Source organism: Convolutriloba macropyga, chromosome 11 (genome assembly GCF_964194025.1).
Source record: "Convolutriloba macropyga chromosome 11, txConMacr16.3, whole genome shotgun sequence".
Lineage (NCBI taxonomy): Eukaryota > Metazoa > Xenacoelomorpha > Acoela > Convolutidae > Convolutriloba > Convolutriloba macropyga.
In genome coordinates, this window is record NC_134478.1 from 51,349,537 (window position 1) to 51,375,494 (window position 25,958).

The window sequence follows — 25,958 nt, forward strand, 5'->3', positions numbered from 1 at the left end:
TTGTTTTCTGCTATTGCACTCCATTTTTTTCAACTCATCAATTTTTATTCTCAGCAGTTGAATTTATATTAAATATTGCTATGGATTGTTTCCAAAATTGTAATATGGACGAGGTTGATGTTCTCGACTTCACTTTTTTTTTTAATTTTCAATAACAATCATTACCTCACAAAAATCGGTCACAATTATTGGTTAATTTTACTAAAAAAAATGACGGACTTTTTTGCGTTGCACGGGTGTAAATTAACCCATATCAGATAGTCTATATATAGACGGATCTGTAAATTTCATAATGATATGGACTGTAAGTACCTCCGAGTTTTTTTTAAAGATTTAAGCAATTTTTAATTCAATTGATAAAATAATAACAGTCTTGTTACACGTTCTCGAGACCACGACATTTAGGATAGAAATTGCAAGTCTATGTGGACAATCGTGATAGACGAGGAAATTATTTTGAGTTGGTTGTAAAATTGGAAACATTCGCCACTATTATCTGCAATACTGGTTTTGAATAAACTTTACTTTGAATTACAAGGTCACGGTTACAGTGTCTATAATTTAAATAATCTGTTAACGGTGTCAGGACAATTTACTCAATTCCATTTTACCCAATGCCATAATGCCCAATCTGCCATTTTACCCAATGCCATTTCACCCAATGCCAACTTTAATGTACCCTATTGTTAGAATGACCAGAACGGCTATTTAGTCGATTATATAATTAAATGGCTCATGGGACCTGATATGAAATAGTCACAACCAAACATGGGATTATTATATTCTCCTTATTAGTATTTGAAAACATCCCTCTAATATCACTGCTAATTTGTAAAGGGATAATTGTATGGAAAGAGCAATGAGCATTAGTTATGTTGGCATTGGGTAAAATTACATTGGGTAAAATGGAATTGGGCAAATTGTCATGTAACTTCTGTTAACAACGTGTTAATTGGATCGAAAGAACAGAAAGGGATCGTAAGGAAAGCTTGTTTGATAATTATTGGGTTTAAAATTCCTCGCAGCGCTAATTGAGGATTAAGAAAAGTATTTGCGGATTTGCGCCTGCTCAGATTATCGATCTTATGAAAGTTGAAAGTCTATTTAGTCTCTTGAGCATTGTGAACAAGTTTAAAGAAGCTAATTGAAGAATTATGTTGGCAATTTTGCACGGAAATTTATTGTTAACTTTGGAAACTGGCTTTACTTAGTGACAATTGCAATTGTTCATCACTGTTGTCCAAGATCAAGCTATAGCTTTTTCTGTAAGACAAATAATAAAAGGCGATAAAAAAATGGCAAAATTGAGTTCGTTTTGCGGCGTAATGTTTTCGATTAATTAATCAATCCAACTTTTTCTTCACAATATTTCTGGATTAACTTTAATCAATGTTTGAAATACTTTTCAATTGAATTACAAGGCAGTGTTTGATAGTTTTTGGTGGTTTGCTTGTATAACATTGTAGTATTTAAGCACACTGACAACTTGTTTGATTGCACAGTTTTCATGCTGTTAATGAGTTTCAAAAATAGTGGGGAATAAGTCTCTTGTTTTATTATTATTAATTTGCCGCATTTTTTGAAGCACAAACATTTTGAATGGACTGACTACCTATTGAAAATATCCCTGATATTGAACTCTCAAAATTTTTGTTTCACGCCGAAAGGAAACAGTTACAGCAATTTCTGGAATATTATAGGACGGAAAAATTCTCGAATATTCTAGAACAATTCCTATCTCGTATATTTTCAGAGATGGAGTGATCGGACGAAGCGAGGCAGAACTGCTACAACCGAGAATATCTGACTTCAAGACGATTAATTTTCGATGAAGAACTTCAATACAGTCAGGAAAAAACAGTGTATAGTAATTAGTCAATAAAATAGATTAATTAGATTTCTTGAACTCATTTTAACTCATCTCAATTTCATTTCGAATTTTATAATAAATTCTGTTCAACAACTAGTACTCTTTTAGCGCAATTTATTTTTCAATTTTCATTATTTTCTTGTTAGATTGTTTGATTTGAGAAGCGCCTGAGAAGCGTTTGCGCACATTTAAAGAAAGTTTATAGAAATGCTTAATTAGATTTTCAGATGAGATTGGATCAAATGGAATTTTAGCTGTTAGTCTAAAAAATACTCTTCATTTTTCGTGCCCAGGCGCTATAAGCCATGATTGGCAACATTGCAATAACGATCTCAACGTAGTCCTAATTCTTGAAGCAAAGCTCTGAGTTCGATTTCTCGGAAACCATTTAAGGGTGCCGTTGATCAATTCAGCCCAAGATTGGTGTCTGTGAACACCCCCCCCCCCCCCCCCCACAAAGTGTCCATCGTTTATTACACTTAATTGCAGAACGTGCGTGCATTTTTCTGTAGCGGGTAAAGTCATTATGCCCAAAATAGTTTGTGCGACGGGAGGGGAGGGATTTCTGACAATAAATTGGAGGGCAGAATATTTGATTTAATTAAAGTTTGCGTGGGAAAGTTGATTTAATCAAAATGCCGAATGGTGGACATCATTATTCCACCGAAATCGTTCATACAAAGCATTCGTGTATCCGATCCAGTAGACAAGAGTGACCAGAATGTAGGCAGCTGGGAAGAATGCCCGGCAGTAGAGGTCAATAGAACTGATATTGACAACAGGGGCAAGTTTGGGTTCCTGCCACCCGGGTCGAGCAAAAGAGGTGAAACATCCAGAGTGCATTTTGAAACTGAAGTTGTGGTTACTGTTGTTTGTATTGTTGTTTTTGCTTGTTTTTGTGTCCAGAGAGGAGATGTTGTGATTTGAGACTGAAGCGTGTCCATTTGCAAAGACAATTGCACTTCTGCGCCACTTATGCTGGAAAAGAATTAGGTGCCGAAATTTGACGGTAATTGTGAAGGTTAAAAAATAAAGAAACTGCCTGTTAATGAAGAAATGCCCACTTAAACTCATATTTTGCTTATTTTTTTAACAGTTTTTGTTTAAAAATTTTTGGAAAGATATCAAAATTAAAACTATAGTAGTCATCTAGCTATAAAACTAAAAAGGCTTGACTGTGAAAATTGGGCTGACTTTGCTCTAGTGTCTTAATGACGAAGTACCGGAAAGGCTGGCGTCCGTCTTGGGAAAGCAACTGAAATATTTTGGGAATTCAACGGACTGGTATCCAATTTTTTAAACGAACAATTCAGTATTGAAGGCAATTATTTAACTTATACCGGACGGTAATAACCAATTTTTAACAGAAATAGCATTACAAATGATAGCGTTATGTATACCACACGAGAAGAAATACTCTCTGGTTTATAGAAAATAACTAAGCAGCGCGAAAATTACCGGAAATCGTCAGAAAATTGTCCAACTTTTCAATAGTTTAATTTTGAAATAAGAAATTAATCGCAGTTGAAATGTAAAAGAATATCAAAATTTGTCAGGTAACAAAAGAAACGTTTCAAAAGAGGATAACTTGTTCGAACACCCTTTTCTCAATGCCCTTCAAATAATTCAGAAAGTAGACTAACATAAACCGAATATGAAACGGTTAGAAAACTTCCGGCCATGCATGTATGAATCGGTTTTGACAAAAAACTCGTTGTAACACATTAAAGTTCAACAGAAAGAATAAAAAGTTTAAAATAAAATAGTAACAAGAATCGACAGAGGGTGGACAAAAACTTTCAAACGCATGTTTTAAAATAGTTTTTTTTCCATTTAATTTTGATAATTTATGATAAAATTGTGATGCGCAGACCACTCACTTTTACAATGACCTTACCAAAATCCCATAATAAGGAAACTGTCTGTTTTTCAAACCAATGGAACTATTTGATCTTTTTACAAAAACTAACTTTTTATATAATTTCGATTAAAGCGGAAATGAAAAATTATCGAAAATAGTCAAATAATAAAGTAGTTTATAAATCCGCACTTGTCATGAGAGAAGATTTTGGAGCACAATATATGAGTAAAATATGCAATAAGTGCTGCCCAAGATTAAAATAAGTATATGAAAATGTTAAAAGTTCCAGTTTTAGCTGTATTTCTGATGAACAATTTGTATCTTAAAATAAGTCCATCGAATTGTACACTTCGTGGTGTAAAATACCAGAAACAACCAGAAAGAATGACAAAACTTTGGAATTGACAACTAATTACTCTTTTTTTACTTATATTTGCTTTAATAATAAAAAAACATAACAAACATGATAGCAAGTGGAGACAAAGTTAATTCTTGAACAAAACAAATTGTTTACAGGTGACCAAAAGCAGCTATCGAAATAGCTTTTTCCAAAAGCTATTCTTTCAATTTACACTAGATTTTGACTTCCTTTTGTTCCCTTTTGTGTCGTCTCAGAAAAACGATGGAAAAGAACCACTGCCCTTTGGTCTTTAAAACCCGATAGAGAGGTTATTCTCCTTCATTTCGTAAAGTCCTGTGAAAACAGATACAAGTGTATCTTTTCTCAACTTAATTTCAAAAACCGCAGGCTCGACTTTTTGTTACGACGGCAATCATAGTAACCGATGGCCAAGCGAGGCAAATTTTGAAAAAGAGGCCAAGTGAACCAAAATCTTCCGGTATTATGGTTTTCCCCTGGAAGGCGCGCAACTTCCAGATTACATTCCACATCATCGGATGAGAGGCGTAGCCACGGACCGAGGCCTGCTAGGGCCAGCATTCACTAGATCTCTAAAATGAACTTATTACAATTCAAACCATTTGAATTGTATTGGGGCTATGTCTTTTTCTAAGATCTGTTCTAACACTTTCGTTTTGAAGTCAAATAGAAGCGATGATTTTTGTCAGGCCAAATTAGGAAGGGGAGCGAAAAAGCGAGTGGCCACATGTCGTATTTTAGCTTTGTTGTTTTACCCTGTTGACGAGAACGACCAAAAAAGTTCAAATTAGTGTGGGAAATGACCGTTTTTTTTTTGAAACATGTAAATTACTCAGACTATAACCCGAAGGTTAGATATCTACATGCTCTAAAATGTTAAATAAATTAATCAGCATTGTTATTAATATAATAATCTTCAAATTGTGGCTGTTCGTTTTCATAGGTAAAAATAGGATTTGAAGGCTCATATTTGTCTATTAACGGGTACTTTCTTTTGTTGGTCGAGCAAAAACTCGGTTAAAACATTTTTAAAGCAAGTTTTACTGTTAGAAATTCTTATTGAAGAGGCCAATTTGTTCCATTTTTGAACGGTTTTCAAGGTTAAAGATTTGTTACTCCACTTCGTTTTCGTTTTCTTTTTTAAAATAATTTGATTTGTTCTTTTGTTCTGTCTAGCGTTATGGTGACTAGAAAGCATTTTAAAATTTTCGGATGTTTCCCATTGTCTTATGTCTGTTTGTAGCTTCATTAGGTTAACTTTTGAGATAAACGATTCGGCTGGCAGGATACGATCTTTAATGAGAAGATGAATGGAGTGGTCAAATTTTTGACAAAAATAATTTTTATTCCCCAGTTAATTTGCCTGTTTATGCGCTTTATGTTTTTCACTGTAAGAGTTTGATGGAATACTCGACTGAAAGAGAGATGAGAGAGTACAACTGACTTGAAAACATCAATTCTTACTTTCAAAGGTATCTGATTTCTTACAAGATACAAAGAAAGAATTGCATAAGCCATTTTGCTTAAAACTGAGTTCAGGTGATTTTCAAAAGTTACTCCCAGAAAACGACATGCATGAGCTGGTTTGATAATTTCGCCTTTATCTGAAAACTCTGGATCCGAATTAGTATGATTTGTAAAGAATAACATCTCTGTTTTATCGGTATTTAAAGTGAGTTGATTCTCTGTCAGGTATTTGTCTGTTTGTTTTAATATTTTTCAATTTTTTGGGGAATATTTTCATTACGTTCAAAATTGCATATAAAACTAGTGTCATCCGCAAATTGAACAACATCATTTTCACCTGCCAGCTTTTCAGAAAATTCGTTGACATATAACAGAAAAATAAGAGGTCCTAACACAGTTCCTTGTGGAACACCATGATTAATAGTTATTTTATCTGATAATTCAATACCCAGTTTTAGGCATTGTGATCCGTTTTCGAAAAAAGATTTGAGAAGTAAATTTGCTGATTGAGAGAGGTTGAAATTTTCAGCTTTCTTGTGAAATATCTCATGTGAAATTGAATTGAAAGCTTTTGCAAGATCTAAGAACACAGCTCCTGTGTCGTTGTTATCATCCATATTTCGTATTATTTTTTCAATAAAAGTAAAGCACAGCGTCAGTAGACGACTTTCGAGATTTTAAAACAGAAACATCTCCTTTATTGAAAATTGGTGTGAAGTGCGCATCCTTAAGAATTGTTGGAAAAACTTTCTCTTGAATACAATCGTTAAATATAATCTGAAGATGTGTCCCTAGGGCATATTTTCCGGATTTCAATGCCCAAGCATTGATGTATCCCGGTCTTGGTGCTTTGTTGTTATCTAGATTGTCAATAACTTTATAGATTTCCCACAAAGTAAAAGGTCTAAAGTTAAACTCTTGAAATTTTCGCTCTATTTTTTCGATGTTCAATGGAACAATCTGCGCTCTGTAGATGCCCATTTCGCAGAACACTCCGTTAAAAGCGTTACATATTGATATTTTGTCTTTCGTTTTTCTGCCATTTTCATCAATTTCTGTGATGCTTGGACTGTTGTTTTTCTTTCCGATTTTTTTCTTAATGAATTTCCATTTCTCTTTTGAGGTTTCAATTTTCTTAAAAAATTCCTCTGAAAATTAATTTTGTGCTTCTTTTAGATTTCGATCTACAAGGTTGCGATACTTTTTAAATGACACAAATGATTCAGCACTTTGTGTCAATTTGTAGTCATTGAAGTAACGATGTTTCTCGACAACTAAATGTTGAATTTCTTTTGTCACCCAAAATTTTTCTGAAGTAGTCTTTTTTATATTAGAAACTAATTTCTTCTCTGTTGGTGCATTCTTCTCGAGTATTGTCATAAAAATTCTGTTAAACTCTGCAAACATTTTGCAGTTTCTTTGCTTATAAATTGTTCTCCAATCTGCAAGAGCCAGATCTCTATTAAATTTTTCATCGACAAAATTTTTTGTATCTCGTTTAATAAAATAATTTTGTTTTTCTTCTAACAAAAAAAGTTTGCTCTGAAAAAAATTACATTATGATCAATATCGCAATGAACTAAGCAGACTTTCCAACTAGTGATTTGTTCATTAGTCGAAAAACAGTGATCTATCAAACTTCTTTTATTGTTGCTTATGCGTGTAGGAATATAAATGTTAGATAACTGTAATCCTAGTCCCGCCGCAAAGTTCTGAGGGTTTTCTTCCCATTTGCACTCAACATATCAATGTTAGAATCACCAAATAAGAGAATATTATCTGTAGCTGAAAACGCATTGGAAACCTCTGCACTTAATTCGTCTGAAAAGAAGTCACCCAGGCTTTGATGTGGACAATAGGAGATGTTAATGAGAAATTTTGCCGTTAATGGGTTGCCTAGTTCCAGCCACAACGTTACTATAACAATAATTTCCGAATCCAGCTGCTGAAGCAAGTTTGATATATCTTGGTACTTATTTTGTATGCTGCAAGCGTTGAAAAGTAGAAATTTAATGCCATTTTGAGCGCCAAACATAGCATCATCCAAAGTAGAAAGTTTAGAAGCATCAAAGGGTCCAGGATTTTTTTCTATGTCACCACAAAGAAGCAAAACATTTCTGTTAGGAAAACGTGAAACACAACGAACAGCCGCAATGTATAATAAAATCAGCCTTCTCTGGCAATAAATCAGCACATTTTCTAAATTATCATGTTTCTTATTTACTTGAGTTAAGTAACGTTGCTTAATGTATACCTGGTCTTTCACATTTCCCAAAAAAACCAGAAAGGTAAGAACAAACGATAAAAATATCATGTCCAAAAAAGTACTCAACCCAAGCAAAATTCAAATTTCTATGTAATTTCCGAGGATGAACTGTATTCTGTGATGCCGGTAGGTTATGTGTTATATTATAGTGACGTATGTTTTCTACCAGATTTTTTATACCGCCATTATTGGGATGCACTCCATCAAAACATATATCATCAATAGCGCATTTTCCAAAACTTCAATCCTTGACCAAGGATAGGATGCATCAAGCTCCAGGCTTATCATTTCTAGATGGTCATTGAATTTAGATATTTCCTCGTTGTTTGTTTTCCTTCCATAGCCACTGTTTTTACCGGACCGATTTTGCATATAGCAGCACGATGAGGTTTGAATTTTTGCATACATTTGTCGACTCTTTCTTTGAGTTGAGTCGCTGCCTCCTGTCCTGAAACACCTTTGTCAATTGAATTATGACCGACATGTACAATTAATGTTTCCGTTTTGGCTCCAGGGGAATAGCAATCAACTACCTTAGAAATGTCTCCTATTGTTGCAGATGAATTTGAGTGGATTGCAGTCTGCTGCGAAATGTCATGCTGATTTACTTTCCGAAAAGTGCTATCAGATATAACTAATTGCTTGGCAAATCGGGGTACCATTTTTGGTTGAAAAATTTTCACTGGAGGATCATCACGACTGTTGCTTTTTGACGTCTCCTGTCTGTCAAGTAAATTGTCAATAACCTTAGAAGTTTGTGTTTTGAAAAATTTGATATCTTTATCCATGCGATCAATAGTTTCTTTTTGATGTCCGACGGTTAGTTTTTGCATTTCATAGATAGAAGATCTTTTTTGAGTTTTGTTATGATATTGTCCTTTTCTTGTATTTTTTCATAGGTCTCCAAAAGCTTTGCAATTAATTCTTCTTTGTTGCATTTCTCTAGAACTTTGTTTGAAAACATGGCGATAACGCGTATTTGCTTTAATTGAGACTTTAAAAAAAATCTGAATCATTTTTATTTTTCGTTTTTGACCTGAAAATAAAATTAAAAAAAATTGAGTAGAGATAAGTTTGGAATGATCTCACCGTTGATGAAGCTGGCAGAATACCCAATAAGAATTCTATATCTTCTTTTGATGCCCTTAAAAAAACGAAAACTGTTCGAGATGAATTCAAAAAAAAACAAAAGATTTTTTGATTGTCGTTTGACAGGATACACAATAACTGCGAGATTTGAAAGAATATTCATTAAAATAGCAGATTTAGAGGAAAAAAGAAGGTGGAAAAGGACCTGCTCTGTATTCGAATTCAAAAAGAAGCGAATAAAACGACAAAAAATGGTTTATCCAAACAGTTGACTTCTGACTTTTGTGTTTAATATCGATTAAACACGATATTAAACACTTTCGTGTCATTTTACAAACAATAACGTTTGAAAAGGGTTATCTCCTTAAAAAACGATCGATAATTTTAGGAACTGATTGATTTTGATTGCTTTCGATCGTTTTCGATCCGTAAATTTAAGAAATGATTGTTTTTGATTGTTTTCGATCGTTTTTGATCCTAGGAAATGATTGTTTTTGATTGTTTTCGATCGTTTTTGATCGGTAAATCTAGGAAATGATTGCTTTTGACCGTTTTTAGGAGATAATCGTTTCTGATAGTTTGTTTAGGAAAATACAGTTTTTGAACGTTTTTGACAGTTTTTACGTTTAATATCAACTGACGCGAAACCCTGCCTACAAATTTACCACTTGGGATCATTTAACACTAGTTAAGGGGCATCAATCAATTTTAAACCTTTTTAAACTGTTTTTTGTTTGATTGATCTGAGACGAAGTTTGTAGCAATTATATAGGTCCTTTTGCCTTTTCGTTTTATGCGATCTTTGGCTTCACTAATTTTGCGTCCAACCAATTTAACATTTTGTCCTGAAAAATGGGCATTAGGTCCTCTGAGAGCCTTTTAGTTAACTAGACTCTAAGTATACATTTCAACAAAACTGTGTTGAAGACAATAAATTATGGTGTGAGGGGCGGCCCATAGAGTTGGAGCCCCTCACTTCACTTCCTCCGCTCACAATAGCCCCCCAAATCTCCCTGCATCACGTTCAAAACCACATCTAAAGTCTTGCAGATCTTTTTAAAACTACTGTACAGCATAAAAGCTGTGTTTAAAGCTACTAAGCATCAGTTTTGTCCTAAGTTTTGTCAACAAGAAACAATCAAGCTTCTATTAGTTCGTAGGAGGATTGTTTGAAAGCTGCAGGTGGTATTGATGCTGAAAAAAAAGAACTCCCGACTTGATTTCCGCACTACTAGCAGGTTAGGGTGCTGAAATTAAAAAGTTTAGAATCAATTTTTCTGAGTTGCGATGTAAACAGAGTAAGTTTGGGTAGTGCACTTAAGAGCCCTTTAGCGAAATTATTCAGAGGTAATCTTGTTCTGAGGATGAAAAAGTTGGTGAAGGAAAAATATACTTTCTTAGTTGTCCAATTTTGCGCTCAAATAATCTTTTTTATAGTTTCTAAATCAGCAATCTTCCAATAGCTGGTATGAGAAAAAACGATTGCGCTCAAGTATTCTCCTAAAAAATAACGGTTCAAGAACGGTTATATCCTAAAAATTAACGGTCAAAAACGGTCATCTCTTTTTAAAATAACGGTTCAAAACGGTTATATCCTAAAAAACAACGGTTAAAAACGGTCATTTGATAAATAATAACGGTTGAAAACGGTTATCTCTTTCAAATGGTGAAAAATTGTCATTTCTTACGTTTAAAAAACGACCAATTAACTGTCATTTCCTAAATAAACAACCGTCAAAAACTGTCTTCCCCTAAAAATAACGCTCAGAAACGGTGATTTCCTACTATTTAAAAACGATCAAAAGTGGTCTTCTCCTTAATATACCGCTCAAAAACGAGCAGTTCCCATGTCGAAAAAACGATCAAAACCTTTCAAGGCAAACAAAAAAACATAAGGGCTTTGACCGTTTTTCTCTAAAAATACCGATCAAAACCTATCATTTCTTAGGTTTTTTTTGGGTAAAATTTCAACTGGGTTTCTGTTTTTTGCTATGAGTAGGATTTTTAAAAATGCTTTCGCCAATCTAGTCATAGTCCGTTCTATGTCTAGTTTTCTTCTTTGGTCAATGAAAATTCTTTGAATTGTAGGTCAGGACTTTTCCTGTTTTGTTTTTTGTTTCTTTGGTGCACTGGAATACATTGTAAATTGCAAAAATTATACACTGTCTTGATTGTAACGAATGTATTATTTCTAAAAGCTTGCATAACTGCTATAATACAATTCAATTGGCTCTTACGTCGGCTTACTTTGCGTTTACCTTTTTCTACCTAATTTTAATCGATTTCGGGTCGTAAAAACAAGATGCACTAAAATCAGCGTTATAGATTTTTTGAAAGATTTCAGCGATTTCTTTATTTTGCAACCAAACCTGCAGTCCATTTCGTCTGTAGTATTCCAGCTCCGCAGGACATCCAGGGTTCCGGAATCTGAGTTTGTTGAAATAGGACACGACTGCGAATTCGACCAGAGCTCCGAATACGAACAGCAGACAGATTGCAAAGTGGACATCCAACGCCTTCACGTTGGACACTCGAGGCAAATGGGAATTAGTTGTTCCTGTGCAGAGATACATTATACCTGTTACAATTGTAATAACCCAAACTGTGGTATATCAAGCTAACAAAGTCACTACTCAATCAGAGGTTTGGTGCAATGGTTGCAAGCGTGGCCACGGAGCTGGAGATTGCAGGTTCGAGTCCTCGCTCCTCAAAATCTCTAGGAGTATATGTAATTAGCTAATACCATAGATGAGGTGCTACACAATCATAAATCAAAAAGTATACCCTATTCCAGAAAATTGTTGGTATGTTTTGATTTCGTTAGACAAAAACATCGACAAAAACCCTTTCGTTTTTTTCTTAGGTATCGTCGGTTTGTTAGCTTTTCAAACAAAGAAAATCTTTGTTGTTCCGACCCCACTTGTGGGGGGAGGAACTATATACTCAAATGGGTTTTTTTTGTTCAGTCAATTTTGGCCGATCGATATATTCATCGTAGAGAATTGTGAGTGGTATCATTAAAAAGCTCGTCCAGCGTAGAATTCGAAAATAAAAAGATTTTTTTGAATTTTCTTTTTTTCGAGGAGTTATCGAGGATTGAAGTTTTGTGCGAACATGTGATATTTTGTTCACTTTTAGTGTAATTTATGTGTAATTTAGTGTAATTCTTCAAATTAAGATAATTTTTATAGAAAATTTTAATTCAAAATTATATTTCACGCCACAAAAAGACTCAATATTGAGTTCCTAATAGACGAAAGGCGATAAAAAGTCTAGTTCTGGTCTCAAAGGGAAGTTTACTATCAAAAAAAGTTATCGAACTATATTTGAGAGCTCTTTTATTTAAAAAAAATGCATATTTTTTTTTGTTTTCTTATGTCAGATGGAGAATAGTCACTTTTCATCCCAAGGTTCCGTTAATGATAAACCTGATTCACAGTCTAATGAAGCCCAATGAACAAAGAGTTCGTTTTCAAAGGATCGCTCGTATTTTTTTTGGCTACGACTCTGAATTTTAAATGAAATTTTGATTTTTTTGAGGTTTTACTAAATTTTTGGAGTCCTATGGCATAAACTCGTTGCCTAAAAGTGCAATAGGTTTCTTGATGAGCATTAAGAGGACTTATCTAGAGCTTTGGGTGGACAGCTAATGGCTGTTAAGACTTTAAAAATCGTTTTTCGAGAAAATTTTTTAACATTAACCAATTGTTAACTCTTTTCATGAATTGTAAGTCAACTTCACTTATGACACGACCCCCTTACATTCTATTGCAACCAACATTAATCTGGTTAGCGGTTTTATCTTCTTATTATTTGTTATATGACTTCAATGATACAAAATTTCGAATATAAAAAATTTTTTATTGTTTTATTGGTCCCTCTTGAAATCTTATCAAATTCTCCTGATATTATTATCTCCCATTGGCTTAGGGATTTTTTTCAATGGATCTTAAACAAAGTTCACAGAGAAAAACTTATGGTTTAAATGGCTTCGACACTTTCTTCGCGCACTTTTCCACTGAATTTAATTCTTTTTGCCTGTAGTTGTTGTTTTTTCCTTAGTCATCAGACTTTTTGTGATGTCTTATAGACTACCTATGCATGAAAAATATCTTTTTGTCCCATCGAGTGACAGCTGAGCGTATTTATTGGCTTCCGTTGGAGGCTATTGGGTTTAATGGCTGTTAAGACTTTCGGCGATTTTCCGAGAAATTTTTAACATTAAACAATATTAACCCTTAGTTCGTGAACTGTAAGTCAGTCTCAGTAATGACCGGACTTTTCTTTTTTAATTCAACCAAAATTAATTTAGTTAGCGCTTTTATGTTCTAACTATTGGTGTTATGACTTCGATGCACGAGTTTTCATAACCTTTTTAAAAAGATTTGAATCTCTTTTCTTAATTCTGGTTCCTTTTGGAATCTTAACACATTATCCTAATATTGATAGTTTCATGGGCTTAGAGATGACAACTTTCAGTGGATCATACAAAAAGTTTACAGAGGAAAACTTTTGGTTTAAAGGGCTTCGACACTCCTCTCGCACATTTCTACTAATTTTTTGGATTTTGCCTGTGTTTTTTGTTGTTTTCATAGTCAATGACTTTTTGTAATGTCTTATTGATGAGTTATGAATGCCAAACGTTCCATCTTTTCGTTGTCTCACCGTGGCATAACTTGGCGTGTTTATTAGCTTCCATTGAAGGCTATTGAATTTAATGGCGTTGTTACTACGGTTTTTCTCAAAAAACTTCATTGTTTTAATGTGTTTGTTCATGTTTGTTGATTTATTGTGCAGTCAAATTGCTAAAAACAAGAATCCCATTTCTGTTAGAAATTAATTGAAATGGGAAAAGTTTAAACTGAAAAGTTCATTTTTTAATGGCTTCGACACTTTCCTCGGTCATTTTTTTCGAATTTGTTCTGTTAGCCTGTTTCTTTTATTCTTTAGGTAGCCGTAAAATGCTGACCGGTCTCATAAGCTTGCTAGTGAGGATTGATTGAATAATTTTACCCGAAGAAGACTCTTTATAGCGATTAGTCTTCAAGTTTATAATATTATACAATTTCGGATATAAGGATTTTTCGATTTTTTCAATTTTTGTTGTTGTTTTCATTAACTTGTAACGTGTTTTCATCATTGATAGGTCCCATGTATTTTAAAAATTAACATGCTTACTGATATTATGGCGTGACTAATGTTTTGTTTCTTGGACAATGTGTTTTCATAAAAAGTTATGTTAGTGGTGTATTTGTGTTTCTTTTTCTCTTCCTTTAGCACAATCGCGTAATAACAGATCCCAATGATTTTCAAATTTGGCCCAATTGAACTTGTCTATTCATTCAGTATATATTGAGCTGAATTATTTTAAATGCAAATTGAAATGAAAATACATAATATTCGGATAATAGCTAATGATTTTATTGGCTTCACCAATTTGTGTTCCGGCATTGTTTGTAATTTTCTGTTCCTATAGTCAATTCCTATGGCTTAGTCTAACCAGAGACAGGTCCTATTGGTTTCATTATGACTCTTTAATAAGTTTATTGAGAATTAGTTTGTTGAAAATTATTGATTTTGGAGACTTGAAATTATTCGGTTTAAAAAATGTTGATTGATTTTTGAATTTCGCCTAATTATTTTTCTTTGTAGAATTGTTACCTAGTCTCATTAAGAAAAAATCCCTTCTGCTGTGTAGTTAGTAAAAGTTAAATTCGTGTAGTTAGGATTTTGTCTATTTTTAATTTGACGTTGTTACTAGGTGCTTTTAAAATTAGATATTGAATTTTTGACGTGAAACTTTTTGTTTCTGCTTTTTTGCAGTTGTTGTTTTTTTCTCGTAGTCTTTTCAATGCAGATATCAATGTAATGAGGAATGGCATTATTTAATTTAATTATAAGTTTGGTTGTGTAACGGTTTTTTTGAACTCAAACATCTACTTTTGATTATCGCTTTGTCAAAAATGTAAGTCAAAAGACAGTTAATTCAAAAATGTAGATGAGCGCGGGTCGGAACATCATGTGCGAACGCACATTAACGAGCCTCCTTGTTATGTTTGGGTTCAAACCTAAGAAACCGTCGGTATGTTCGGTTTCAAGACGAAAATTTTGAAAACGTCTTTTTAATTTTGTTTTCGTAGGATTACAAATACTCGCGGATGTGGGGCAGTTAACAGTTCTCTATTATCAATGCTGAACGTGTCTGCTATATTTTTAAAACATGAACTAACTTGAGTGTCTCTTATAACCCGTTTTTTCATTCTTTATTCTTCTCTCTAGCGTCACGACTGTAGTCAAGTTTACTTTGATAAATTAGAGCTTCTCGTCGAGCTGTGTCAAACTTATCTTAAACTCATTTATTCATCTAATTTTCCATTTGGGTTTTTTCATTTCTCTAACACATCTTGAATTTCCCCTCCTCTGATTAAGGAATTTTTACGTAAATATGTGACTTACCTCGAAATTACAGAAACTTGAATTGGTTTTGCGTACATAATAGTGCACTGAAAAAGGTGCATTTGATCAAGAATTGTGGTGATGATAGAAACAGAGCATCTTTTCACCCTAATTCAGCGCGTTTTCAGCATATTTCATAGCTAAATTCTCCCATTTTCATTGCAATAACTTTTGTTTATTTCGCGCATTTTTAACGGCAATCGAGCGCATTGTCATCAAATTTTCAGCGCATTTAAAGTAAGACATGAAAACTGACCAATGAGCGTGATCATAGTGAGAACAGTGGTGATTGAGAGAGCAGCTCTGGCAGGGACACTGGACCTAGATATCCAGAAGGAGACCCAGGACAGCATCACCACCATTGTACTGGGCAGGTAGATCTGGAGGATGAAGTAGGTCAAATTCCTCTTCAGGATGAAGTCCATCTTCAGGTCACTGAACTTGCCTGCAGTGAACAAATCTTAATAAATATATTCTGTTGAAATCTAATTATCATCGGTATGAAGCATTATTTGTTATGCAACAGGCCGAAAATGCCAAAGTTACCTGAGAAATTTTCATAATTTTTGATTGGTCTTGACATGTCCGTGTTCTTTGTGAACAAATCATACTTGCCACTGTGAAGTGCCTGACCCCCAGAAGGCTCTGGTCAGACCCTTTATTGTCTCAGGGGGTCTAGTGCGACGCCAGAACATGATCTGACAAGAACTTGGGTTGCGCCTTAGATCTGATCAGAGCCATTTTTAGGTCTATTCGTTCCAATCAGGAAGAAATGTCTGGTATGAGTAGTCGAGCCTATATTTGGCCCTGCTCTGGCAAATCAGACCGGACTCTTGAGATGGAAGAAGACTTCTCGGTGATCAATGGAAGAAAGACTTCTCGGTGATCAATGGAAGAAAGACTTCTCGGTGATCAATGGAAGAAAGACTTCTCGGTGATCCATGGAAGAAAGACTTCTCGGTGATCAATGGAAGAAAGACTTCTCGGTGATCAATGGAAGAAAGACTACTCGGTGATCCATGGAAGAAAGACTTCTCGGTGATCAATGGAAGAAAGACTTCTCGGTGATCAATGGAAGAAAAACTTCTCGGTGATCAATGGAAGAAAGACTTCTCGGTGATCAATGGAAGAAAGACTTCTCGGTGATCAATGGAAGAAAGACTTCTCGGTGATCAATGGAAGAAAGACTTCTCGGTGATCCATGGAAGAAAGACTTCTCGGTGTTCAATGGAAGAGAAACTTCTCGGTGATCAATGGAAGAAAAACTTCTCGGTGATCAATGGAAGAAAGACTTCTCGGTGATCAACGGAAGAAAGACTTCTCGGTGATCCATGGAAGAAAGACTTCTCGGTGTTCAATGGAAGAAAAACTTCTCGGTGATCAATGGAAGAAAAACTTCTCGGTGATCAATGGAAGAAAAACTTCTCGGTGATCAATGGAAGAAAGACTTCTCGGTGATCAATGGAAGAAAGACTTCTCGGTGATCAATGGAAGAAAGACTTCTCGGTGATCAATGGAAGAAAGACTTCTCGGTGATCCATGGAAGAAAGACTTCTCGGTGATCAATGGAAGAAAGACTTCTCGGTGATCAATGGAAGAAAAACTTCTCGGTGGTCAATGGAAGAAAGACTTCTCGGTGATCAATGGAAGAAAGGCTTCTCGGTGATCCATGGAAGAAAGACTTCTCGGTGATCAATGGAAGAAAGACTTCTCGGTGATCAATGGAAGAAAAACTTCGCGGTGATCCATGGAAGAAAGACTTCTCGGTGATCAATGGAAGAAAGACTTCTCGGTGATCCATGGAAGAAAGACTTCTCGGTGATCAATGGAAGAAAGACTTCTCGTTGATCAATGGAATAAAGACTTCTCGCTGATCATTGGAAGAAAGACTTCTCGGTGATCAATGGAAGAAAGACTTCTCGGTGATCAATGGAAGAAAGACTTCTCGGTGATCAATGGAAGAAAGACTTCTCGGTGATCCATGGAAGAAAGACTTCTCGGTGATCAATGGAAGAAAGACTTCTCGGTGATCAATGGAGGAAAAACTTCTCGGTGATCAATGGAAGAAAGACTTCTCGGTGATCAATGGAAGAAAGACTTCTCGGTGATCAATGGAAGAAAAACTTCGCGGTGATCCATGGAAGAAAGACTTCTCGGTGATCAATGGAAGAAAGACTTCTCGGTGATCCATGGAAGAAAGACTTCTCGGTGATCAATGGAAGAAAAACTTCTCGGTGATCAATGGAAGAAAGACTTTTCGGTGATCAATGGATCAAAAATAGGAAACTTAAAATTATCTATGTTGTCATTGGAGATTGCTTTGTCGCTACAACCGCGATAGCACTATTTGCTTCACGCAATCCGAGTTAAGATGGTTTTTTCATTCGTTCTTCTTTATTCTTTAGTTCTACTCGCACAAAAAACTGATAGTCCATTGAAATAGAGTCGAAACTGCTTTAAAGATCCAGTTTTTAATGGATTGAACGGCGTTTGTGTGAAACCATTAAAAATTAGTAATAATTCATAGATTCACTTGACTTTTTTATCATGTAATGCAGCAGTATCACGAGCAAAACTAGTCATACCTACTGAAAATTACGTCAACAATAGAATAATACCTGTTAAATCAACTATCCAATAACAGGGGCTGTTGGCTAAACTGTTTAATAATAGGCTGCAAAATATACTGAACGGCGAAAATAAGTTAGCATCCCCCATTTTTGACAAAAATAAAAAATCAAAAAAAAATCTGAGGTAATATTACTTTAACTTACGATCACATGTGGAAAGCAATTTCTGCACCATTGACCCTCTTGCCTACCTATGGAATTCAGAAAAAACGCAAAACTCCAATGAAAATTTGATCAACTCCATATAAGATTCTTTGTGAAAAGAAATTTGCCACAAGATGTCACTGAAGCAGTCACTGACTGACAAAAATAAACGCACAAAATGCACTTTTACATGGTAAATTACATGTTTTTAAGTCAATTTTAGTCAACATAATTTTGGTACTTCCTTCTGATTTTTATGTCAATCAACGCATAATCATCAGAAAGTTAATAGATTTTTTGGATGAACTGACAATCTTACTTATGGGAAAAATCCTGATAGAAGTTGGCCAGTTTTCCATAAGCAGCTGTATTTTGAGTCCCATGTGAAATCTGTTTAACTTGCTCATGTCATGTTTAATTTTAAGCAAGTTTTTGCCTTGTGGTTTCAACAAATCTTTGAGCCAGTTGAACAGATTTCACGTGGGACTCCAAACACAGCTGCTTATGGAAAACTGGCAACTTCTATCTTGATTTTTCCTCTAAGTAAGCTTGTCAGTTCACCCAAAAAAAAGATCTATTAAACTTCTGAAAATTATGCGTCGATTGACACAAAAATCGAAAGGAACGACCATAATTTTGTTGACTAAAATTGAGTTCAAAAACAGGCAATTCACCATGTAAAACTGCATTTTGTGCGTTTACTTTTGTCAGCGAGTGTATATTTTCAGTTTTGTTCAACTATGGCTAAGTTTGCACTTGTGTTAAACATTAGATAGAAAAAAATGTGAATATATTATGATCTTGTGAAGACTTGTTTTACTGTGAAACTTATATAGCATCAAATTTACATAGAGATTTCTGGTAAGTGGACTTTGCGTTTATCTGAATTGCATAAGAAGGTGGGAGGACTTGTGTAGGGGACCAATGGTGTAAAAAATTTCTTCGAAAATTGATTACAGAATTGAGTAATATTTTGTCAAGATTTGAATTTTTACTCCGTGAAACTAGGGGCTACTAACTTACTTTTGACGTTCAGTGTAGGACAGATGACCTAATTTTCAGTATCAATGAACAATTTTGTTCATCCGGACAGCTATATAAACGCGTGGTAAAGACTTGTAAATTAAGCATATTAGACTACTACTTTTGACACTCGTTGTGAATGTTTTTACTCAACTTTTTAATGTTTTCACTCGGCCAGTGGCCTCATTTCAATCCGTTTTTCACTCCATACGTCATATCAAAAACAATTCAAAAACTGAAAATGACAACACTTCTTTCGACATTTGCTTGTTCGTTTACGTAGATTTTGAGGGTAAAGAACCGGTATTATAACCTGTTGAGAATTCGAGTTGAAGTTCTGTAGTGGTGATGTTGAGGAGGTCAAACTGAGCAATCTCAAAGTAGACTGAGCTCTCCAGGGTCTTGCCACCTTGTTGCCATAGCAACACCACGTCGTTCACTGTGTACCCATCTATCAAACATAAAATAGATTTCGTAAGTGAAGAACATGTTGATGACCCACCTGTGATATTTTTAAATTCTTATGATTGGCTGTGTAATATGACACATAACTTGCGTGGCGCATAAACTGGATGCGAGGGGGGGGGGGGGGGGGTGAGGTTGGTGAGTTGTATATTTTAGCAAAATGTTGGGATCATTTTATGATTCTGCAAATTGCTGATATGGGTATATTCAAGACTTGACGTCTTAGGCACTTAGTTTCTTAGTTGCCATAACTCTGTGTGCAGATAAATTTGTTAGTTTGTTATGTGATATTCTTTGAAATACGACTTCTGAGATTTCCGTTTTATGCTGTTGTTGAAACATATTTAACAATATCGTGTAGCAAAAATCTGTTTGCAGCACTCACCCCATCCCACCCCCTCCCCCCTGTAAGCAAATTTGTTTTTTATAACCCTGTTTGACACAAACTGCTATAGTTTTTGAAATAGGAATGGTGTGTGTAGCCTAGATATAGATGGGTTAAAGGAATCAGAAATTAAAAAAAGAATTAAAGATCATAGTCATAGACTTCTGATACTCACATGATTCGATAAGAAGTGAACAGGTTTGTAAGTCCATGGGAAAGAACGACAAATCCATTGGGCATTTGGAGATCACGGTCACCCTAAGATAAACAATAAAGAAAATTGCGAACTTTGATACTTATAATAAAAACAACAAATAAACAATTACGCTAATTCGTATGTACATCATTCGAAAATTCGCAGCTAGAAAACGTTTAATCTTTTCGTTTTGAAAAATTAAAAAAACGCCACTTCAAAAAACAACCGCTTAATTTCAAGTAGCAATAAAACCGAGTAAAAATCCCCCCGCACGTAAAAACCCATGGAAACAGACCACCACTTGAATATTAAAGAGCAGCGCATTTAACGCATCTGGTTATGCCTCGCGGGCCATCGCCGTGCCTTTGTGGCCCGTGGGACTTGGCATACCCCAGTAAACTGGGGATGGTTATCTTGTAAGATATTGTAAGATTCTGTCAGAATCTTACAAGAGGGTGCATCGTCTTACAAGATTTTCTGACAGAATCTTACAAGACCAGCATTCGCCGTACAAGGTTGTTACAAGATAAGAATTCGTCCTATAAGTTTCTTGCAAAATTACAGTTCTGCTCACATATAACAAAACACAGTGCATTTTTGGTTTTTGATCCCGTAAAACTCGAAATTCTAAAAATTTGAAAATATTTGTTTTTTGTGGTCGTCCATATTGAGTGTCATAAAAATACATCTAACATAAAAAAATATTAAGTAAGGATTTTTTCAGAACAGCACAATCAAAATAACATGATAAAAATATAAAAATATAATGATTTAAATCACATTTTCGGAAGTAGCAATACTCTGGCATTAAGCCAAAATTAAATACTAAAACTATTCACCGGAAAAGAAAATTGAGTTTGTCGTTTTGCTTGCCAATTTTCAAATAAATATAAGTAGAAAAATCTCTCAAAAATTGGCAATCATTTCTTTAATTTTAAATACAATATAAGCAGAATATAACAAATGAACCAATAGGAATGCAGCTCAACTGGAGCGAACTTGCAAGAATCGTACAAGACAACCATTCATCTCGCAAGATCTTAAAAGGTAAACATCTTTTGCAATAAACTTGCGAGATCTTACAAGATACCATTTTTTTGCAAAAATCCTGTAGGATTTTAGAAGATAACCATCTCATGTCAACCCGGTTATCACAATCAAGTTCAGTGGGGTTTTACTTCTGTGAGGCTTTATTTCCTATTGGAATCAGATCGGTTTTTTCGTTGCGCTTCATTCCGTAGACCCAAGAGTATGCATGGACACGACTACTTGCAAAACTCGTTTTATTGAAACATTTAAAAAAAATCAAACAATTTTGGTTCCTTTTTGTAATGATCAAGCAGAGTTTCTATTCGCAGTGTTTGCTAATTGGTGCAACTTTAGGCAGTGACTGATGGTTTTCAACGTTTTATGAAATTAAGAAAAGGATAAATGTTTTCGCAAAATTTAATCACATGGTACGAAGCTCTGGCTAGTAATTTGCTAAATCACGATTTTAATAGATGTGACATGAAGTAATTAAAGTTTTATATTATGTTAGAAGAATATAAAGATTAACGAAATTTCACCCACGTTTAATTTTTTAAAGCGTCCTCGAATATTTTTTGTGCTTTTAATAATGAGCTGGGTTGAAAGAGGAGGTGGGGATAAAAATCAATTCTGTAAATAATTACTTTTGCCAATTTTTAAAGCGTGCAAACACTCATTCGATAAAAAAGAATATTAAAATAATAACAAAATAAGCAAAAAAGACCGTTTCCATGATCATTCACAGCTCACTTTTAATTTTTTCTAATTGTTTTAAGTCTATATTGGTATTTTCCCCAATTTGCTAGGATTTCAAAAATTTATCTGAGTTCATAATCTAGCACAAATATTTTTCGAAACCTAATTTTCTGCAAAAAACACTGGAAAAAAACCTGAAAAATCAGATGTTCGTTATTTTTGCATGTCTCAAACTTACAGATTTTTTGTAGACATATGATAGATGTTGTAGGCTCTTGTAGGACAAATTTGCCCCTTGATATTGCCCTGGTAGCAATTACAATTAACATTAGAATACACAACGAAAGATTGCACAACAATTTTGAAAATTCAAATTTGATTGAAAATGTCATAAATTTCGGCAACCTTAACTTTTATGTTAAAAAAAATTTGAAAACGACGAAATAGGTCAAAATGTTTAAGTGTGTAAATTTCTTGTCACTTACGCGTGCATAATCGCACGCACACGCTCACACTCACATGCACACACCTACACACACACGCACACTCATTGCCGCCACCCATACACATACCACACAATCACATACACACAAAACGCGTTCAAAGACGCACAGATACAGACAAAAATGCACAAATTGCACTGTGGAGTTGATCGACTACTTAAAATTGACAAACTCGAAAAGAAACAGTTGCTCGTGTAGATCGGTATCACCAAAAATTGCGATTTTTATAGAGAAGAAAAATCATGTACCGTTATATATGTATTTTTCAATGTAGTTTTTAATTAGAAAGCTTAACATATAAAATTTTATTTATGCATTACAGAAAAGATACATATTTCAATTAAGTGTAAAATCATTTTTGAATCTCCAAATCGTTTTTAGTAGCCCAAGAGGCGAGTTCTTCAATCTGTTTAATTAATTGAATGAGCTTCAGTGCCAAATATCTTCAAGAGTCATCATAGGTTAAACGCCAATCGGGTCTTTGTGTTTTTAATCAACAATAACTAATGCGATGTGTTATCATGCAATTATTAACAAGATAGCTTCTCTTTCAATTTGAATATCTGTTGTCATGTATCGAGGAAAACCGCAAGAAAATCCAGAAATATTGATTCAGTAATAAGAAGGTTTTGCTCGTTAATACCCCAAATATTATTGAAAATTTTTATGTTCTTCTTAAAGTTTTGAAAACCACATTTGCTGAAATCAGCGACAAAGCGATATGTGAATAAATCGAAGCTAAATTTTTAACGTCCCTGATGCTAATTTTCGCAAAAAAAAGCAATGTGTAAGTTGGCGACTAATTCTCCCAAATCAAAGGACTAGATTAATGTCGGCGACGAGATCAAAAGATTAGAGTCAATAGACTTAGAGAACCCAGGCTGCAAATTTTTGGTCGCTAATACTTGGAGGCACGTGCAATTAGCAATTAGCACGTGCAGAAGTGGAATGCTAAATTTTGCGGCCCTAATTTAGCGGTTCCTAACGTAGCGGCCCGCTCAAGTAAGGAAACATAATTTTTGGCGGTAATAATTTTAATTAAAGTTTAACCCCCTTCGTACCTTTTTGTTTTCTAAATAAATTAGCACGTGAATCTCAGCCCCCTCGGGTTCTGTGCCCAGCAGTCGGGTGCAAGCGCCCTCGTGTCAGGGCACTAAGTCCCTCGGGCCGCTAAGATTAATGTGCTAATACATGCTTGTCGCCAATTTACGCACACTTAGAGTGCAAAAACTACCGACGTATATACCAGCGTTTGGGTGTGTCAGGTTTTTTGTGCACTCGCCAATTTTCTTGATCCTAATGCATGTGTGCGGAAAACAGCAATCATGCGGAGTATATTATACTCCGTACCATGTGGTTTTAGTCGTGTAATGTTTCTTTTTCCCTACCTACTCTAATATTAAGCTAATCGTAGCAAGAAATTAGCAGATACATTGTGTTTTAAAGTTTTGCGTAATCATAGAAACCCGATGTGAATTGTCAGAAATATGGTTGGATGAAATATATGGGTTTCCACTCCAGATTCTTAAATACCTTACGGGTTGGAAAAAGTTTTTCGTTGCGTGTAAATTGTATAGTCGATGTTTAGTAAGTACCGTTAGGCACTGACGTTCTTTAAATGGACAGTTGTACAAGCAATATATTGAACTTTTAGTGCTGGCCAATTGGAATGGAGAAAATGCAATTGCTCCGAATTTTTTTTCAAAATGGGGCAATGTATATGCGAGTTTGGCTTCAGTCAAATTATTACTTTTTTTTACGAATCATAGAGAATAAAGAAAACACCATTTTTTAGCCCTCAGAATTTAATTTTGATTTAAACAAAATTGACAGAAAATTAAAAATTGGGGAACAATCGCTGGGGGGGGGGGAGGGGGAGGGGTTGTGGCAGATCAAGTTGAAAATAAGACTTGGGTAAAAGCAAACAGAGTAGTAAAATTAGTTAGATTAAAATGAGTTTTGATTGTCAAGAATAATTCTTTACAGTTTCAAGCCTAAGAATTAACGATTTTGACTAATTAACCAAAAACTTCAGAAAAATTGATTTTGTTTTTTTTCTTAAAGATTTGTTTAAAACTTTCTTCCGTCTCTCTGTTTTCTACTAATTGAAACCTATTACAAAAACCAACATTCTTCTTTATTGTACAGGTTTTTGGGAAAATGGAAACTTCAGAAAATTTAGAATTCTCAAAATAGCAAAAATGTAAAACTAAAAGCAGAAAAGTCTATTCTTTTCTAAAAAAAAATGAAGGTATATAATTAAACTAATATTAATAAGTTAAACTAATCACATTTTTGGGCTTCTTGTTTGGGCTACATAATTTTACGGGCTACTGAGGCATGACCGCGAGGCTTTGCCAAAATTGGAAGATTTTGTAATCTAGAAATGAGCTAGCTCTAATGTAGGTTACTTGAGCGCGTAAAAAATACTGTGTTTTAAATGTCTTGTTAAATGAGGTCCCTTGAAATGTTTACATTTTGATACGCTGAGCTTGTTAAGCACTCAATTCATTGTCATAATGAGCACAATCAATGAACCAGTTTTATAGTTTGTTTTGTACCATCCCGGGATGCCCATCATACAACTTTCCTTGATTTCATACAAGGTCATATATGATTTGTATGATTTCCCCGTAATCATACAAGTTTCATACAAAAAATTCAAATAGTTGTAAACCACTCTAATCGTAACAGCTATAACGCTCAATCGGTAAAAAAAATACACCAGAGTAACCCAACGATGAGTTCTTGAGATTCTTTTTTCCCGGCAGTCATACTATCATATATATTGATTTAAGTAGTGATTGCACAAATAATGCATGATTAAGTTCCATCTGACCTTGAACTCAAGAGGACATCCCCATTTGGGTAAAGACGAACGAGTGTGTTTGGTTGCATGACGTCATGTTTGAATGCCTGGACAGACTCCGGGAAGAAAATGTCTGGAAGCCAGATCTTGCTCGCAAACTAAAAACGAAGATTATTTAATATTTTACTATCTCTCCCTAGCTTTCAAATTTCTGTGGAAAATATGGATCAAGGAAACCCTTTATTTTAATGATGACTATTTAAACATAGACGAGTTATTTCAATCTGGTTTTGTATCAATTTTTTTCAAAAAAATTGAATGAAAAACGTTAATCGAAAGTAATGAACTAAACTAACTTTAAGATGAAAGTCTTCAGCAAATAAACTGCTCTGATTTTACACTTGATCAGAGACCTCAAAAATAAAACCTTTTTTATAACTAGTTTGTCGAAATTTATCTGCAGTGAAGCTTAAATTTAACTGAATAAAAAAAATTAGCATTGCTTGGCTTGATCACTTATTTTTCCCAGTTGAAATTTTGTTAAAAAAACATAAGAAATGATCGTTTTTGATCGAAATTTTTTTGGAAAAAAACTTTTCAAAGCCCTGTTGATTTTTGACAGGCTTGAACGTTTTTGATCGATTTTTTTGACGTAGGAAATGATAGTTTTTGAGCGTAATTAACTTAACT

The 25,958-nt window shown here is 34.5% G+C and overlaps 3 protein-coding genes across 9 annotated transcripts in view; 2 read left to right on the top strand and 1 right to left on the bottom strand.

Annotated features, from left to right (window-relative positions):
- LOC142349752 (uncharacterized) overlaps positions 1-2,001 on the top strand; it is a 69,795-nt gene extending 67,794 nt beyond the window's left edge. For all 6 annotated transcript variants that reach the window (XM_075401500.1, XM_075401501.1, XM_075401499.1 and 3 more), the window contains one exon: positions 1,754-2,001. In XM_075401500.1, coding sequence (XP_075257615.1) covers positions 1,754-1,755 — 2 coding nt within the window. In that variant the 3' untranslated portion in view covers positions 1,756-2,001. The remainder of the gene's footprint in view (positions 1-1,753) is intronic.
- Positions 2,002-2,370: 369 nt separating this feature from the next.
- The window catches only part of LOC142349754 (glycine receptor subunit alpha-2-like), a 36,728-nt gene continuing 13,140 nt past the window's right edge, over positions 2,371-25,958 (bottom strand). The window contains exons 4-9 of one of the 2 annotated variants that reach the window (XM_075401507.1): positions 25,299-25,426; positions 20,211-20,293; positions 19,499-19,636; positions 15,645-15,833; positions 11,302-11,489; positions 2,371-2,848 (exon numbers count right to left, since the gene is read on the bottom strand). In XM_075401507.1, coding sequence (XP_075257622.1) covers positions 2,501-2,848; positions 11,302-11,489; positions 15,645-15,833; positions 19,499-19,636; positions 20,211-20,293; positions 25,299-25,426 — 1,074 coding nt within the window. In that variant the 3' untranslated portion in view covers positions 2,371-2,500. Of the gene's footprint in view, positions 2,849-11,301; positions 11,511-15,644; positions 15,834-19,498; positions 19,637-20,210; positions 20,294-25,298; positions 25,427-25,958 lie in introns of both variants that reach the window. The other variant, XM_075401506.1, reaches the window with a different exon arrangement.
- LOC142349755 (lactosylceramide 4-alpha-galactosyltransferase-like) overlaps positions 18,917-25,958 on the top strand; it is an 80,825-nt gene continuing 73,783 nt past the window's right edge. The window contains exon 1 of the mRNA XM_075401512.1: positions 18,917-19,023. The gene's annotated coding sequence lies outside the window, so the exon portion shown is untranslated. The remainder of the gene's footprint in view (positions 19,024-25,958) is intronic.